General features: G+C 39.1%; 1 protein-coding gene across 9 annotated transcripts in view; it reads left to right on the top strand.

The window, feature by feature from the left end:
* Positions 1 to 19,044, top strand: part of CDC42BPA (CDC42 binding protein kinase alpha) — a 337,912-nt gene that overhangs the window by 183,736 nt on the left and 135,132 nt on the right. For all 9 annotated transcript variants that reach the window (XM_034764724.1, XM_034764720.1, XM_034764722.1 and 6 more), the window contains exons 6-8: positions 11,796 to 11,889; positions 12,827 to 13,027; positions 13,623 to 13,871. In XM_034764724.1, the coding sequence (XP_034620615.1) occupies positions 11,796 to 11,889; positions 12,827 to 13,027; positions 13,623 to 13,871 (544 nt within the window). The remainder of the gene's footprint in view (positions 1 to 11,795; positions 11,890 to 12,826; positions 13,028 to 13,622; positions 13,872 to 19,044) is intronic.

Here is a 19,044-nt window from a genome sequence, read left to right as displayed (position 1 = left end):
ATTTGGAACTTTTAAAATCTAAATTATAGCTTAAATACTGTAAATGCCTTCGATTTAAAACCATGTTTCTTTACAAACCAAATCAAAAAGCCTTCCTGTTGCTGTTCCGTGAGGTTGGCAGAAGGATAGAGGTGCTTCTTCAACAACAATATAAAGGTTCTGAACTGCTGTTTCTTCACAGTGATAGGAGAAGGGGGCATGTTCTGCAAATAAAAGCCAACCCACCCTCACAAACTCTTCTATCAGCTGTTTGGGACTTTGGAGGAGAAACAGTAGCAGCCTGAACTATAACTACTTTGAAGCCATGATCACTCTCCAGCTGACAGGGATCTTATTTTTTATTTTTATTTTTTTAAGTAAGAAGCAAAAGAAAAGAAAAAGATTGAGAGTTTTCAACACACCCTCAGACAAAAGCAGGTGTTTTTTTGTTTTGTTTTTTAATTAACCCTAATTCTAGGACTACAACATTTTGGAGACATCCAGTATTTTACAGCAAATAAATATAAAATGCAACAATTTTCTTTGGCAAATTAGTTTTTTAAGATGCTACAGTAAAATGTTTTTAAATTGTTTGCTTTTTCAGAAGACCAATTTATAAGTTATTTGAAAAACGCCAGGATATATTCATCAGCCAGTATGTGCACACAGTATATGTGTTCAGGAATGAACCTTCATATCTGAGCACACCCAAAGTGTGTATATGTTGGCTGGCGAACACACACCCTCTTGTGTGTTGTTGCTTGCTTTATTAACATTTGAAATTCATAAAGAAAACCAGATACCAGGAGGTAAATAGTTTGGCCTTTCCCAGATAGCTGTCTGAACAGCAGAAATTAGTTTAAAGAACAGTGTAATTCTCCGGAGTAGGATGTTTTTTTTAATAATGAAAAATAAAATACATAATTGACTAAAATAAACCCCCTAAAATACCAGGGTCTCCTTAAGTTTAGATCAGGGGTTCTCAAACTGTGGATCGGGACCCCAAAGAGGGTTGCAACCCTATTTTAATGGGGTCGCCAAGGCTGGCTTGGACTTGCTGGGATCCAAGCCCGAGCCCTACACTGCCTGGGGCCAAAGCCAAAGCCTGACGGCTTCAGCCCTGAGCAGCAGGGCGCAGGTTACAGGCCACCTTCCTGGGGCTAAAGCCCTTGGGCTTCGGCTTTGGCCCCCCCCACTAGGGCTGATGGGGCTCGGGATTTGACTTTGTGCCCCCAACCCCCCAAGGTGGCGGGGCTCGGGCAGGCTCAGGCTTCTGTCCCCCCTCCTGGCGTTTTGTAGTAATTTTTGTTGCCAGAAGGGGGTTGTGGTGCAATGAAGTTTGAGATTCCCTGGTCTAAATTATGTATATCTTGAGACTCAGGAGATCTGGGTTCAACTCCTGACTCTGCAACCTTGAATGAGGTATATGTACCTTAGTAAAGTTTGGAAAAAATACTGCTTTTCTCCCATCCTATATCTTTTTAGTCTGTTTAACTTGTTGGCTCTTCGTGGTCTCTGTCTTAGTATGTGTATGTAGTGCCTAGTACATTGGTGCCCTGATTTCTGTTGAAGCCTGTATGCACCATTGTAATACTACTACCAATAATAATCTTAATTTGTTGTGTATAAAACGATATACATTGTAAAATCATATACCCATTTTCAATAAATATACCAGTTTCCAAGGGCTTGGGAGCTGTTCCCTTGAGGACTGATTCAGCTCTCATTGTATTCAATGGGAGTCTGTCCATTAACTTTAATGGGAGTTTAGATTGGGCTCTTAAAGTATTGGGATTCTTCTAAACTAGAGGTGAATTTTTAGAGTGATACTGAGAGCAACTGGGTGGTAAAGGCTATATTAAGTAACAGCTAATAAGAAAATAGAGTAGAGTTTACAATCATAGGATAAGGTTTTTCTAAAAAATGAAAATTATAAATCTGCCCTACAAAAATACAGTGTGTAGAATCTGTTCCATTTATCCCCTGTTGATTGTATTTTGCCTATGAAGGGCTCAATCCTGCAAACTTTAGACATGTCTTATTGACTTCAAAACTATTCACATGCTTACATCTTTGCAGGTTCAAACCCTTATGTTGTCAGCTTCATACAGCAGAGTCTGATTTATATGTAAACATAATGGTGGTGTTTGGGCACTGTGTTAATAATATTAATACAGGTAAATATATTTTGATCAAAAGGTGATTCTGAGTTTAAGTGAATTAAGTTTTTATGGGTCCCACACATGGGGGAAGGGCGTGTCTGTTTAGGTAGAGATACAGTGAAGCCTTGATAAGAGGCTTGGTCATAGGAGTGTAACGAAGTCCATTTTTCTTGTGCTGCTATCGTGAGCGGCCTCTTTTACTGGGATTACTGAAGAATAGCTGCCGATTACCCAAACCTAATCTGGCTGCAGTGCATGCTGCTGTTTTTGCCAGGTGGAGCTTATTTCTAGCTTTGCTTGCTGGAGTTGAGATAAGCTTAAATTGGCAGAATATGGCAACTCCAGCATTTGATATAACCCAGCACAATGTAATGGAAAATAGCAGTAGATTTTCTCACTTGAATTGCTGTATGTTTAACTGTGACCAATCCAAATCAAGTGACTCCCAGGCTTGTTGGAAGATCACCAAATGTAGTGCTTTGAGTGTCTCTTAGGGCTCACAGTTCTGCGTTGCTGAATGTATTAATCAATAAAACTTTGTAAGCAACAAACGGTCTTCTTTAGTTGAAAAGTAGCCAAACGTAAATGTGTCTTCATTTTTATTTATGTATTTATTTTTGGCGTGAGCGTAGTTTTATTGCACCAAACAAAGGGCAGCGGGGGAAGAAATGTATTTCTGAAACAGCAGAAGGGAGAGGCACAGTTTGCCAACCTTCTGTCCTAGTAGGGGAAAATCTTTGGTATGGAAGGAACTCTGGAGTGAAGGTCCAGCAATTATGGTAGGCAGATCTGTGCTAGCATTTTTTCCTAGGGCAGGTAGCTTGGCAAAGAGAATTGCTGTCTATTGTAAAGAGTGCATAATTATAACCAATAAATGTCTGCTTCTGACATTTGGTTTGTAATTGTAGGAAATGCACATACATGTATAATGATTAAATGATGTTCTATAGGACCCTCAGTTAGCAGTAAGCCATCAAGGTCAGCTTCCCTGTGCTAATGTCTAGCAACTATACCTGAAACCACTATTTTTTCACAAACTAGTTTGGTTTTAACTTTATAACCCAGATAGGAGGGACATAGAGAAAAACTGAGAATTTGGAGAATTCACAGAAAAACTGTGTAATACCTGATACTCATGCTTTTTATTTAATGGTTAGCAACAATAGTACACCTTGAGCCTTAGGCCAGGTCTACACTATAAATTTACATCGATATAACCATATTCCTGAGCGATGCAGTTATACCAACCTAACCCCCAGTGTACACAGCACTATGTCGGTGGGTGGATGTCTTCAACCTAGCTACTGCCTCTCATGGAGGTGGATTAACTACACGAATGGGAGAGGCTATCCCGTCAGCATAGTAGTCTCTTCACTAAAGCACTACACTGGCACAGCTGCATCTATGTAGTTGCGCCGCTGCAGCATTTTAGGTGTAGGCCTGCCCTTAGGGTGTGACCCTCCCCTATTGCGGGGTCTCAGAACCCAGGCTCCAGCCCGAGCTCGAATGTCTGCACCACAATTAAACAGCCCTGTAACCTGAGACCCGCGAGCCCGAGTCTGCTGACATAGGCCAGCCACAGGTGTTTAATAGCAATGTTGACATACTCTTACTGATTATGTGGGAGAGAGGTAATTACAAAATCAAATACGATTTCATTTGCATTATATTTATATATATTTTTAACATGAAGATGAAGTAATGCTTATGCATGAGATCACTCTATGCGTTTAACCAGTAGACTAAAATAAACTAGTAGCATTGTCTATCTTTCTAAATATAGAGTAATACTGTAAAAGGGACTTTACTTGGAATCATTCTTCATACAGGACCCCCACTGAAGTCACTAAATTTAAACCTAGAGCCTCTCCTTCATGTGTGCTAAAAGACACAGAAATGAAGGGCAGATCTGTGGTCTGACCACTGCTACTCCAATGTTTCTTCCCTTTCAAAAGGTGGGGCGTGAGCCATTGTAGATCCTGGAAGGTGAGCAGTTAGAATCTGGAAATCACAACCCATGAGGCTAGACTCTGGCTCTCTTGCCCCACATGACTCTGCTGCACAAGCATATAGCCTCTGTGACACATATAAAACTTGCAAAGGAGGACTTGCGGTTGTTCCGTTTCAGTCTGATAGTCCTTTTTGTAAGTCAAGAACATGCAAACGTACAAACAAATAAAATAAAGTGTGACAAACACACGTCCTGAGAGTTCTTGCTGTAAGCTCATCAAACTATGCAAAGCATTTTCTTTGTATTGTTTCCTGATATTTTTAGGATTATTAATTTCATAATAATTTTTAGCATGTGAATTTAATATGTATGTCTGCAAGCTGGCCCAATGGCATAATCATTTATAATAGTGCTCTCTGACACTTCTTCATAGCCATTCTGGGATACTTGTTCCAGGAGAGAGAGAGAGAGAGCAAGAGATTAAAACAGCAAGAATCTTAATAAATTTAATCTTTGTTTTTTCTATTGCAGTTTTCCAGGTGGATTCTGTTATCCAATTACTTGTAGAGTGGATAAGTACCTGAGCAGACTTTGATACCACCAACATAATTATGCAATAAACTTAACTGTAGTGATTTAAGAGTCCAGTAAACAAAACAGTAACAGTAGTAAATTGCTACCTGCATGATTTCTGGTTTTCTATGTGAGCTGTAAGAAATGTAGTTTATTTCTCAATATTCATTATGACTTCACAGAAAAATAAAAATAAATTACCTGGTGTGCTGTTTGCCTTTGGAAATAATAGTCCCAGGCTTATAATGAAGCTATACTTGAAAAACAATCATTACATAATTGCTGTGGTTCTCTTGACAGATATGCTTTCCCTTGGATCTTACATGCCAGCATTTGCAATGAAGTATGTTACAAATTTTAACTTTACTTAAAATTCAATTATAATACATATTTCCAGTTTGCAAAGTTCTTAATGTTTCTATAGTAATTTTGTGTCTCTGAAATGAACCTAGTCAGATGGTTTCAGAACATAAAATGAGGCTTTTTTTAAATAACTGATATAAAACGCTGCTACAGATTTACCAAATTTCATAGTCATAGTTTATTCTTGAGCCTTAGTAAAACAAACAGAATTTCTGTCTGGTTCATTAGTAGGATTATTGCCATTCATTTTGATTTCTCTAACACCTACTATAATCCCATATCAGAACACTGTTCGAGTAATTCAGCATTCAAAATGACTAACCTGGGTCAGGAGGAGAGGCCGGGAGCTGGCAGAAGATTGGGGGAGACACTGGGATTGCCTGAGCAAGGAGATTTGGACTGGGAATGGGAGATAAGGAAATGGGAGTAGGTGGGGACTGAGAGAGGAGAAGACTGAGATTGGATGAATAGCTGGTGCAGGGGAGGCTGGGATTGGCCAGGCAAGGAGACCGGAAGCCAGTTGTGTGTATGGAACAGGGGTCAGAGGACTAGGAGCCAGTGGGAGATGCGGGGGAGGTTGAGATTGGTTGAGGAAGGGGCAGAGGGACTGGGGCTGAGTGGGTAAGGAGATTGGAAGAAGGAGCCTTGAAGGAGATACTGGGTGGAGGGAAGACTGGGACTGAGCTGGGAAGTCTGGAAGGGGAGACAGGGACTGGGATGGACACTGGAGAATAGGAGTGGCTAGGTGATGCGACTGGGATGAGGAGTCAGGGAGGGTGTGGTAGAGAGGAAGAGAGAGCTCTGCGTCAGAAGTGTCTGGAAAACAAGAGCCGAAAGATCTGTAACACTCCCGTCATAAACAAGAATGGAACTCAAAATCCTGAGTCTCAACACTCTTCTGCTATTAGCAAATATCTGTGAAACCTGTTGGCAAAGTGTATGTATCTTCCTCCTCTTGTACTAATCCACATAGAGGATGACAACCTACTACTGCTATCACTAAGTCCATTAGTTCAGGTGGCAGAGATCTGTGTGGTGGATTTAAAGGTTCCAACGCCACTGTTAACATATATGGTTGTCAATATGATTTAACCTAGTGGAATTTCTTTTAAGTTTGATTTTTTTAAAAAGCCTAGGAAATTACTCTAAAATTAGTGTTAAAAAAACATTATTAAGGTTGCAAAGTCAAGCACCCAAAAGATGTTGGGCCAGATTCCCAGCTGGCCTAGCGCCATTGAAGTCAATGGAGCTACACTGATTTACTGAAGTTGTGGATCTGGCTACCTATATTTATGAAAAATAATCATTCTTACCCATGTGACTAATAGGAAATTGAAAGAATTTTAAAAATTGTATTCATCTGCTCACTCCAGTCTTAATTCCTCTTTCACAGCATTAGATTCCCATGGATTATGTAGGAATCTCTGTGGTGGAGTAGGTAATGGTAGCACAGCACAGTGGTTGTCCCTGCTGCAAGGGAAGAGGAGGATGAGCGGCTCATGAAGGGTCAACCATTCCATTTATCTGATTGGGATTCCCCCAAGATTTTCATCCACAGTTCTTGGCCTCTGGTTTGTATAGACTCTGCCTCCTGCTTCTTCTACAAGGCTACCATCTCTGCTTCAGTGTGTGGATGATGAAGCAGAGATGTGACCAGAAAAAGCCTGAAGTATATTGTGTTTTTCCTCACCTTCCTATGGGACATGAACATCTGGCCTGGTGTCAAAAATGACTCTTAAAAAGAAGTATTTAGCTACAGTATTTCCAGTGCCTTGTGTAATTTGTGTGTGTATGCACGTGTAATGCTGACGATCACAGCAAGATTTTTCTTGGTTCTCTTTTGTGGAATCTGTGAACTCACTGTCTATATTTTCTTAAATACTCTTGGGTATATCTTGAAAGACAGATGACTTGGGTAAACGGTGCCTCAAAGGTAATTCCTGGTTTTTGTTTATCTTGTTCTTGGTCCAGATTTTGAAATGCAATTTGATTTTAGATTTACTTTTTGCAGCTCATTTCACACCAGAGTTGTTTCCCCAGGCATTGGTAGTGTGTTTCTGTTTTTTTATCTGAAATGTACTTTGATGGGATAATGTAAAATAAATTTAAAAAAATCTCAAACTGGCAATAGTAATTCTTTGACATGAAGTGTCAGCAACATTCAGCAAAACTGGGACTGAAGAATGTTGCTTATTGGATGCTCAAATGCTTATTTCAGTTTACATTTTAAGAATTTGCCATTATTTGTTGTTCCCTCTAATGAGATTTGAAAAATGTAATTCCTCTAATAATACTTGCTTGCCTCTTGATAAATGTATTTGCTGTGTTTCTAGAGTGGCAGGAGCTCTTTGCTAGAGTGAGTCACTCCAAACCAGTGGCTGTTTCTAAATGTTGTGAAAATAGAGCTTTTTTTCTTTGTGTATTTTACTTCCAAGTCAGTATTTTTCTGCATATGAATACCAAACACAGTAAGATCTAAATACTATTGATCTAAGACTGTTTGGTTTTTACATTTGATTTGAGTCAGAAGTGCCTATTTCATAGCATTACTAATTATTCTGATCATCTTTAAAAAGTTAGCTACCCACACTAACTGGCAGCAGTACCCATGATAATGCAGTATTAACCTATACTTGCAATATACTGGACTGAGTATATTTAAGGCAACATTAACCCTCTGCCCTGTACTCTGTGGTATCCTTTTTCTAAGTCAAAGCACATTTTGAAGGGTAGTGGGCAAGGAAGATGCAGGTTTGCATAGCTGTCTGAGATCTGGGATCCCCTTGAATGTCCACCCTCTTCTTGTCTTTTTGCATGCTGTTTGCTTCATTCTTTGCACTTACACCAATCTCCATGACTAGGAAGGGCGTAGGCATAACCAATGAGGAAACTTCACAGCTTCAGTAATAAGAGTTCCCTTCCAAATACTTTTGTGAAGTAGGGGATTAAGTGGACCAATGTCCAGTAATAATTTGATCTGAGAACTTTGTGAAAATCAAAAGACTGCCTTGAAAGGGACAGTCAGGAGGAATTAGCTGTAGGGACAGTTCTGCTTTTTACATAAGTGTTTCTGTTAATGTGCGTCATGATTGAATCAGGAGCTTCGATCTGTGAAAGTAGACAGAAAACTGAAAACATGTACTTTTGTCAATATCAACCATAACAAATAAATGTTAGCATCTGTATAAATCTGCATTAATTTATTTTCTGCTTGATACTACACTTGTTGAAGTGGTAAAAGCTCCCATTGACTTTAATGGTGCAGTATCAGAACCTAAAGAGCAACCAGTTTTTGACAAAATAAATTCCCCTCAAAACACTAAATTAACCCTATTTTTATTGTTACAAACTATAACAAGTTAATGCAAAGTATAAAAAGTGTGTAAAGCTTGACATTTTACCCTTAGCGCTATAGAGTCTATCATCTTTTCCATTATAAACCTTTAATTACAAAGGTTTGTAAATTAGTCTTAACAAATTTTTTCTGAGGTATAGCAAAGCCTACTAAGGTCTCAGCCTGTGAATAATTCAGTTTACTGTTCGCCAACATTTGGAAAAAAAAGTTGATTAGTCATTTATAGGTTGTATGCAGTGTTGTTGTAACCATATTGGTCCCAGGATTTTAGAGAGACAAGTTAGGCGTGGTGATATCTTTTATTGGACCAACTTCTGATGGTGAAAGACGAATATTCGCGCTCACACAGAGCTCTAAGCAGAGCTAAGAAGTCTAAGAGCTCTGGGTGAGCTCGAAAATTCCTCTCTCTCACCAACAGAAGTTGGTCCAATAAAAGATACTGTATTACCTCAGCCACCTTGTCTCTAATTTAGATGTTAGTCATTTATAGGTTATTATAAGAATGAAATAAAGTTAGTATTTTCAGTTGCTAGTTTTTCCTGTTTTGTTCTTATGCCTCATAAATAGCTCAAATCTTTGAAAGCTAACATTGCTGTGGCAGTCAATTCATGGTCTTCCTTTTGAATATTTTGGGTCAGGGTTGGATGAGAATTTAATACCTTTGCCATATTTTTTTAAAATGCAGTTTAATGGGAAAATGCTATACTTGTGTTTTAATTATGATTTATTGTATTATTTGTATAATTAAAAGATATATTGCATTTGGACCTTATCCAGATGCCTAAGCACCAAGGTCTTAGTTCTGCCCTTGTCTCCATATGGGTGTGCCCTCACACAGTCAGATGCAGAATTTGGGCCCAGTTATATGAATTTCAGATTCCCTGTGTACTCAGTTATCTGGGAGACATGAAAGCCTCAGATAAAAAACTGTCAGATTTATACAGTAAGAGCACAATCCTATAAAGGTATGTGCAAGGATGGACCTTTTGACTATGCATAGAGCCCTGCAAATCTGTGGATATCAGCTTTATATCCATGGATATCTGCAGATGCAGATATCCGTGAACCATGTTTGCAGATCATGGATGGATGCAGACTCAAATTTTATATCCGTGCAGGGCACTACCTATGCAGATCCCTTTGCGGAACCAAGACCTAATTTGGTGAAATAAAAAATTCACAAACAGCTAATTACAGTTGGCATTACTCTTAAAAATTTATCTTAAGTACAAAGTGAGCTGTAAAATTAATACATATTTTAAAAATATTTTGAACTTGCTTTCATCAAAGATTTTTTTAAATTTAACATTTTAAAAAAATACCCACAACTCTTCCTCCTCCACCTTCCCCCCTTGCCCCAAAAAATCTAAAACAAATCCCCCCACAAAAAAGCCCACTAAATTGTAAAGAATGACTCCTGAAATCTATTAGATGTCGATCATAATTCTAAATCCCATGGCTTATATAGATTTGAGACAGAATTAGTGAACATTATTAAGGTTGCAAAGTCAAGCATGCAAAAGATGTTGGGCCAGATTCTCAGCTGGCCTAGCGCCATTGAAGTCAATGGAGCTACACTGATTTATTGAAGTTGTGGATCTGGCTACTATATTTATGAAAAATAATCATTCTTACCCATGTGACTAATAGGAAATTGAAAGAATTTTAAAAATTGTATTCATCTGCTCACTCCAGTCTTAATTCCTCTTTCATAGCATTAGATTCCCATGGATTATGTAGGAATCTCTATGGTGGAGTAGGTAATGGTAGCACAGCACAGTGGTTGTCCCTGCTGCAAGGGAAGAGGAGGATGAGCGGCTCATGAAGGGTCAACCATTCCATTTATCTGATTGGGATTCCCCCAAGGTTTCATCCACAGTTCTTGGCCTCTGGTTTGTATAGACTCTGCCTCCTGCCAGGCTGCCATCTCTGCTTCAGTGTGTGGATTATGAAGCAGAGATGTTACAAGAAAAAGCTTGACGTATATTAGTACTTTAACAGAGTTTATGTTGTAAATTCCTCAAGTTATATATTCTTTTATGGCCCTCATTTTATCCACTCTTCCCTCTTAGAGGTATTTCATGGGAGTACTTTTGTAACTAGGATCTTTGGACGTGAAGGTCCAAAATCTGTTCCTAATTACGCTGGGGTAAATCTGTCATAATGCCACTTCAAGCAATGGATTTACACTTTAGGTCCAGAGAGCCCAAATTGACTCCTATTAAATTATTGTGGCCGATGGTGTCACAGAAACAGCACATACAGAATCAAAGACAACTGACATATGTGGGTTCAGCTCCATGAAGCTGCCAATGATGAACATGGCCCTATTTATTTATGGCCACCAAGTTCTGGCTGTCAGGTTAGACAAGACATCTGTTCCTACAATCCCGTTGCTTACAGAATATAATACAGGAGTCCCACCACTAGGCTGGCAGATCATCAGGTTTCTTGAATTAATTGTTTAGGCGTAAGAAATGTTGAATGACAATTCTCAGAGTTCATGTGGGGTTTGTAAAACCATTGCTTTCTTACAGGAGAGCTGTAGCTCTGTGTGCTCATAGTTTGTTGGTTTGTTTGAATAGATTTTTTTTTTAAATGTGTGTGACTCAGAAAATAAATGTGGGTTCTCAAACAGCGCAAGTTGACTACTCACAAGGGTATCAGCATCAGTTTCATGGGCAGGCTGTAAGCTAGTGAAGGATTCTCCACAGAGACCTATCAGCAGGTCTATGAAATGGCATTGTCACTAATTCCAGATTGAATGTCCAGCTAGCCTTATGAGAGGATAATGTGAACTAGAATAAAAGAATGTGTTTGTGTTGGACATGAGAACACATAATAGAAATACAGAAATGTATAGATGAAAGATGCTAAATCTTAATACTGCATAAATTATTTGTTGTAACTTTGTTCCACAGTTACATATGGGAGATTTCCCCCACCGCCACCACCCAGTGTAGACCAGCCCTTAGCCTAGTGCCAATATGTCACTTAAGAATACTCCTTTAGACATCTTGAAATGATTTAGACGTCTTTGTTATTTTAGTGAAGTATTAGATAATAGCACAGTCTAAGGAATGCATAGGACTATGCAGACACTCTTCCATTGTTTTCTTTATATGTATACAGGTGTAAATTGTGTGTGATGTGTGGAGTTTGACCACATGATTATTATTATTATGATTAATGGGAGTTACATGGTTAAATCCCCAGATGCTTCATTGAAAAATTTCCAACTGTATGTACCTACTGGATGGCAAGTGTTTTATGAATAAAGTCATGTAGTGAGCCACTCAATCTAATGATCTTGCACTGCCAGTGAATGAAAAAACGAATTTCAAAGTTATTGCCCAGGAGGATGCATTGTGTTTTTTCTTCATGCTAGTTATTGAATACATTTCATTTGCAGGGACATTAAACCAGACAACATCTTGATGGATATGAATGGACATATTCGGTTAGCAGATTTTGGTTCTTGTCTGAAACTGATGGAAGATGGAACGGTAAATTAGAAAGAATGATACAGCTATCATATCCCTCAAAGGCCAAGTCCTTTACCATGGCCTGCACTTCCAACCCCCCTTCCTTTCTGTCCTCTACTTGCCAGTGAAATTTCTGCTCACGAAGAAGTCCTATTTGTGAAGGAAATGTCATTTTTAAGTGCACATTTTTATTAATGACAGAGATGGCATTTGTACAGTTTTATAATATGGCTGTATTTGGTTTCAGTTCAAAATATATCTGGATTCTATTTGAATTCTGTCTTTGTTAAATGCATTTTTATTTCATTTCATTAATAAAAGTTAATAAAGGGAGGGCATATAATCAAAATTAATACATATCCATAGGAAAGGTGTAAGACACCCAATTTTGAGCCTCATGCCATAATCATTACTCAGGCAAAGCACTCATTGATTTCACTCAGATCAGGGCTTTGGCAGAAGCAGAATCAGGTACCATTGATATCACTTCATCCTATTGCAGTGCTGTGTTTAAACTTATACAATGTGTGGTGTATGTGACAAGAATGTAGTTCCAGTGTGATAATCATACCCTGGAGTATTACAAAGCATCTGAATTAATATGTGTGATTATCAGGGAGCTAATTAATTTATAATAACTGAAAACTCAGAAACTGCCTTCTTTTTGGCATTCATCACAGTTCACAGCAAAAGTAAATTATTAGAATACCCAATAAATTTTTTCAGAACTTCAAGTTTGAAACATTGAAGTGGCTCAGACACATGAGAACATTTTTTTTTCTCATCAATTGTTATTTAGAAGCCCTGTTTTTGAAGTAGAGTTCACTGATTATAATTTGAATTACAAACTTACATATGCACATGATACTCCTCAACCTCTTTCAACCCCCACACCCACCGGCACTACTGTCTGTAACCGTGTATGTCATTTTTACTCATGGAAATGCTAACTCCCCAGGTCCAGTCTTCGGTGGCAGTTGGAACTCCAGACTATATCTCTCCAGAAATCCTGCAGGCCATGGAAGATGGAAAAGGGAAGTATGGACCTGAGTGTGACTGGTGGTCCCTAGGTGTTTGCATGTATGAAATGCTTTATGGAGAAACGCCCTTTTATGCAGAGTCCTTGGTGGAGACCTACGGGAAAATAATGAACCACAAAGTTAGTGTTTTTTCTATCTTTTGTGAACTAATTTTAGTGAATAAAAAGGGTTAGCTTAAAGGTCTATTTAGAAAGAAAGTTCTTATGTAATGATTGAATTCATGTTCATAAATCTTAAATATAAATTTGGTTTCCATATAGTACATTTTGTGGTTATGAATTGCAACTGGCTTTGCTTTTGAATAAGATAGTCCAAAACTAAAAACCTGGATATACAGTGGCGGCTATTAGTTCACTCCAAGGAGTACGTCTTGGCTATGCTATATCACTCTTCTTGTTCTATTTTTTGCTAGTGGATCCATTTGTTGGTTTAGGAAAGAGATCCTTAAACATTCTTCCACCTGGAGGCAAAGATAGATTCCAAAAATGTACATACATTTGAATAAATAAAAAAGGAGGAGACAGTTATAGCATTTTCAATACTTTTTATCATCTGGGGAAGATTTTTTCCTAGAAACTTATTGCATTCGTTTAACAGTGAGAGCCTGAGTATTTGCAAAGTCCTATTTTTCTGTACAGAAACAACCACAATGGAACCTGACTTTTGTGACATTTTCTTGGTAATAAACTACTTCCTCCTGTTTTATTCTTTAAGGAGAGGTTTCAGTTTCCTGCACAAGTGACAGATGTGTCTGAAAATGCCAAGGACCTCATTCGAAGACTCATTTGCAGCAGGGAGCATCGACTTGGGCAAAATGGGATAGAAGACTTTAAGAACCACCCATTTTTTGTTGGGATTGAATGGGATAACATTCGGAACTGTGAAGCACCTTACATCCCTGAAGTCAGCAGTCCAACTGATACATCAAACTTTGATGTGGACGATGATTGTTTAAAAAACTCTGTAAGTCTAAGATTGACATTTTTCCAAATCTTGATTTTTTTCATTTCTTGTTATTACAGAGGTTTCCAAAATTTGGCACTGAAATCTCAGAATGCTTTTGTACTGTATGATACCCACCAATGCTGTGTACTAAGTAGATACAAATGCTCATCCAAGGAATGAGGCTTGATCCTGCAAACACTTAAGAAGATGAATAAATGTACTCAAGTTGTGTAGAAGTCAGTGTGGGTAGTCACTTGAAGAAAGTTACACATATACTTATATGTTTACAGAATAAGACACTTAGGGTATGTTTACAATGCAATTAAACACCTGTGATTGGCCCATGTCAGCTGACTTGGGCTTGCTGGGCTTGGCTGTAGGGCTGTGAGGTTGCAGTGTAGACGGTCAGGCTCAGGCTGACTCCATGGAGGTCCTAGAGCTTTGACTCTAGCCTGAGCCTGAATGAAAACCTAGTGGTTTTCAAACTAGGGCCGCCGCTTGTTCAGGGAAAGCTTCTGGCGGGCCGGGCCGGTTTGTTTACCTGCCGCGTCCGCAGGTTCAGCCGATCACGGCTCCCACTGGCCGTGGTTCGCCGCTCCACGCCAATGGGGGTTGCAGGAAGGGCGGCCAGCAAGTCCCTCGGCCCGCGCTGCTTCCCGCAGCCCCCATTGGCCTGGAGCGGTGAACCTTGGCCAGTGGGAGTCGCGATGAGCCAAACCTGCGGATGCGGCAGGTAAAAAACCGGCCCAGACCACCAGGGGCTTTCCCTGAACAAGTGGCGGCCCTAGTTTGAGAACCACAGGTCTACACCACAGTTTTACAGCCCCATAGCCTTAGCCCTGTGAGCCCAAGTCAGTTGACATGGGCTAGCCGCGGGTGGTTAATTGCAGTGTAGACATACCCCTACTCCAGAATAATAAAGAATAATGTCCATGTAACTTTATTACTCTATAACTGTGGATTATAACCCTCTGCTCAAAATTGCTCACAACTGTGCCAATTTTTAATCATTGTAAATGAAATTTTCCATGCCTGATCTCTGCCTCAGGTTGAATTTTTTGAATGTTTGAGTGAAAACAGCTCAGCTATTTTCAAGAAGAAAGATAATGAGAAATAAGTAGTTTAACCCCTGCTAAAAAAAAATTTCCAGTCATTTGTTTAATAGTTTTAGCAATTCCATGATTTTGAACAGGAACTTTGAAATTTGGTAGGGGGACAGTCCTAGCATCAGAGAGATACCTCCTGCTGTCCCTGTGAAAGTACACCCAGATTTATTATAAACCACAAAAGTCTGCTCTTTGCACATGTGCAGTAATGCTTGTTCAGCATTTGCTTCTGAATTTTCTGGACATGACAGCTGCACTGTATATGCGCCCGGGCTCCATTGAGTGTTCTGTATTGTTCTAATGCAGCCAAACTGACGTGAAGAACCTCCAGGTAGGACATAGACAAAATTAATCCCTGCTCCTGCTGTTTTCCCCCATCAAAATACCTTTTGTCATAAAGGAATGTGGAAAGGCCCTTACTACTGCAGCTCAAGTGGTAGAGATCTGTGCTATATAGCTGAAGGTCTTAGAGTCAGGTTGTGCAGGGAATGTCTACAGTTTTACATTAAAAGTTGAGGGTTTTTTTTGTTTTGTTTGTTTTTTCATTTTTCTTTTCTTAAGTTTTTTAACCTTACATACAAAGATATATGTTAAAAGAACATGAAGGTTGCAAAGTCAAGCACTCAAAAGTAGAAGTGCCAGAATTAAGGTTGCCTATATGGACATATGTTATACTGCCTTCATGTACCTGATCACATACAATTTTTTCCACAGGATCTCTGGAAGAAAGGAACAGGGGTTCTCTGATTGTCATTTGACTCTAACCGAATATAACTAGAATCTATCCCTGGCTCTGCCAGAGACATCTGATATGATACTGGGCAAGTCACTTAAATTGTCACAGATGGACACTAATTGTTTAGACTTCGTTTTCTGGGTGCCTAATGTGAAACACCTAGGTCTGCTTTTCAGAAGTGATGAGCCCTCCAGCTCCTTTTGAAGCGGATCTGTGGATTCTCAGAACCTCTGAAAAATCTAAAGCAAAATTAATGGACATTTTAAAAAAAAATTATTGCAAATTTTGGCCTTAATATTTCTTTGCCCCAGTCCCCATCTGCAAAATGGGAATGATAATACCTCCCTGTTCTCAGAAAAAATCATTAATGTTAGTAAGTTACTCAGATACTATGGTCGTGCCATAGTAAAATCCATGAGGACATGAATAATTTTTTTTATACGGTGCAGGGTTTGAATGTTGTGCAGTAAATGAGGTAAGGGGCCACACATTCAATCCTGGGGATAAAAGGAAATATTGACTAGCTGCCATATCGACTGATAACTGTTCATCTTGTACATTTGAATGAAGCAGGAATCCTATGGAAAAGTCATATATGATAATGTAATCAGAGACTGTATACTCATGCATATGCACAAGGAAGCAAAGTTAAGGTTGCACGGCTACCTTAATTCTGGCATTTTCTAGCTTTTGAGTGCTTGACTTTACAACCTTCATACAACATTTGTTTGATATAGTTGTTTTGTATGTACTGTGATACATTTAGATTAAATTTATGGTACTGTAGCATTAGTGTGTCGAACTCACAAACTGCAGAAAATTTAAATCTTGATCCTTTTGCAGCAATCCACAAAACATCAGTGTACTCCTTCAGAAACCCTGCAGGGGTTTAAAACTGCATCTATCACTTTGCAGCTACATAACTGAAGATAACTATCCTATCTCCTTTGTCATCTTTTCATTAGACTGTTTGTGATCACTTCTTTTAATCCTTCCGCCACCGCTTTCTGCTTTGAAATTGACTTTGTTTTATTGTGAAGGTAGAAACAAAGGCCCCCATCCTGCAGTGTGGTCTAGTAGTACGGATCCTTGCACTCCTGTGGAGTCCCATGATCTCAGTGGGACATTGCAGGGGTCTGTGCTAGCATATCCCATTGTAGAACCTGGGGTCAAAGCTTAACAATTTCCACTCAATTCTACTTTTATACTAAGTTGACATTATTTTTAAAAGGGACCCTTTCAAGATTGCAGCAATAATATGCACATTTTTAATGAAGAAATTGTTAATAATACAACCTTAAATTACTAGATATGAAAGATTTTTTTTTAAATCCAATGTATTTTTAGCTATTTTGCAGCAATTGTATACAGTGAGATAAGACCAATCAGTTACCCTTTCAGATACTGTGCAGTAGTACATCTGTAGTGTATTTGGGTTCCCCAAATCACCTGAGAACATTCAAATATATCTTCCTTCCCAAGTCCATCTCTCACCTCCCTCTTTTTCCTCCCACCCCCACCAAAAAAGCCTCCAAAACTTTATGGCCTTGGTTCTGTAAATGTGCTTAACTTTAAGTATGTCGGTATTCTCACGGGGTAAAAACGTGGCAAAAGCTGTGAACCAACATGCTGTCTTGCACCAATAGCAGAGTGAAGATTGTGCACCACATTTAGCAGAACATCTGGAACTCCATTCTGTTCAATGTGAGCCAAAGTGCTGACCTCTGGACCAAATGTAAAGCAGCTTTGATGATGATGATGATGGACCACACGAAGCAGGCGGTTAAATTCTAGGTGTACCTCAGCCAGAAGCAGGAGGGTAAGGACAGCATCTATTGTCAACTGCCTAACAACGAAACCTAGTTGCTGAGGATAACAATGCAGAGGCTGCATCCTACCAAGCAAAATGTGAGCAAAGACCTTTTCAGGGACTGACAATAATGATGTCCGCCTGTAGTTGCCACATTCATTGTGAGATCCTTTGCCCTTGTACAGGGACACTATGATGCCATCTTTCCATTCTGCTGGTATTTTGCCTGATGCCCACTCTTAGAAACAGTTGATGCAGACCAATGTCCACTGGTTCCGAGGCACTTTTAAGCAACCACTGGTGTGTGGCAGAGATGCATTCTTGTCCCGATGCTATTCTGTGGAGTTATCGCCTGGATATTAGGCCTTGCTGAGTTGCATATCTTAATCAAGGTTGGTCAAGAAGTAGTCACCAATCAAGGCTATGTCGACAATGCTTTCCTGCTTGTGGAGAAGTCACCCTCCAAGGTCTCCAAGATGCCTGATTGTGTGATAGAGTTGAACCAGGAGACCAGGATACAGAACCTTGCAGCTGGGCCACAAGAATCTCTGGTAATGTGGATCAAGGACTATGAAGAGCATTGACTAGTTCATTTACCTAGACTGTAAGCAGAGTTCAAATGGCTGTAGCAAATTGGATGTTCTTCAATGAATAGGTCTTGCCTCCTCCTGCATGAAGGTCTTGTCTTGCTTACAGACACAAACGTCTTTGTGACAAAGTTTAGGATCTATCAAACCGATATACTACCTGTACTTCTGTATTGGTCAGAAACCTGGACCCTCTTACAGGCAGACTTTGAGTGTCTAGAGACATTCCATATGCGCTGTCGGGAGCCAAATCCTGAGCATAACGTGATTTGACTTTGTGTGAAATGTCAGTCTTGTAAAGATTTGACCTTTCTTCAGTCATTCATTACATTTGAAAGTTGTGTTACCTGCTCTTTGGCGATATCAGGATGCATAAAAAAATCCACACTATTTGATTAGTCCCGTTGAAGTCAATTGAACTATTCATATGCTTAAAATTAAGCATGTGCATAAGTGTTTGCAGGATCAGGCCTACAACTGTATTTGCTGAATTAAAATAAAATAATTTCTTAACAAATCTATGAATGTCTGCTTTTGTAACCACCTTTTATTTTTAAGGCAAAAACTTAATTTCAGTCCTAAACTACTTACATGTTCCTTTAAATTCTAGTGTGCATTATGGTGGTACTTTGCAAACCAAAATGTTTGAGGCTTGTTTATACTAAGTTTATATTCCACTCAGGAGGTGTTATGATGCTGTTTTTGTAAAATACGTCGCTTCACAGTAAAAAATAAAATATTACACTCAGTAGGTACAGTCATTATTATGAGGGGTTACGTGCAGGTAAATGGAATAATTCACATTTTGATATTATGAATCTGAATTCCAATTTTACAAACTTCTGATATGCTCCCTGAGCCATTTACCAAATCTGTCTTTGCTTGCATAGTAAAAGATTTATCTCCTGTTTAAACATTGCTTCTCCAAATTTTGATTCCCAGTTTAATTTGG

The sequence above is a fragment of the Trachemys scripta genome, chromosome 3 (assembly GCF_013100865.1).
Source record: "Trachemys scripta elegans isolate TJP31775 chromosome 3, CAS_Tse_1.0, whole genome shotgun sequence".
Taxonomy (NCBI): Eukaryota; Metazoa; Chordata; order Testudines; family Emydidae; genus Trachemys; species Trachemys scripta.
The sequence above is the reverse complement of the archived record's forward strand: the minus strand, read 5'-3'. Positions and strand labels throughout refer to the sequence as shown.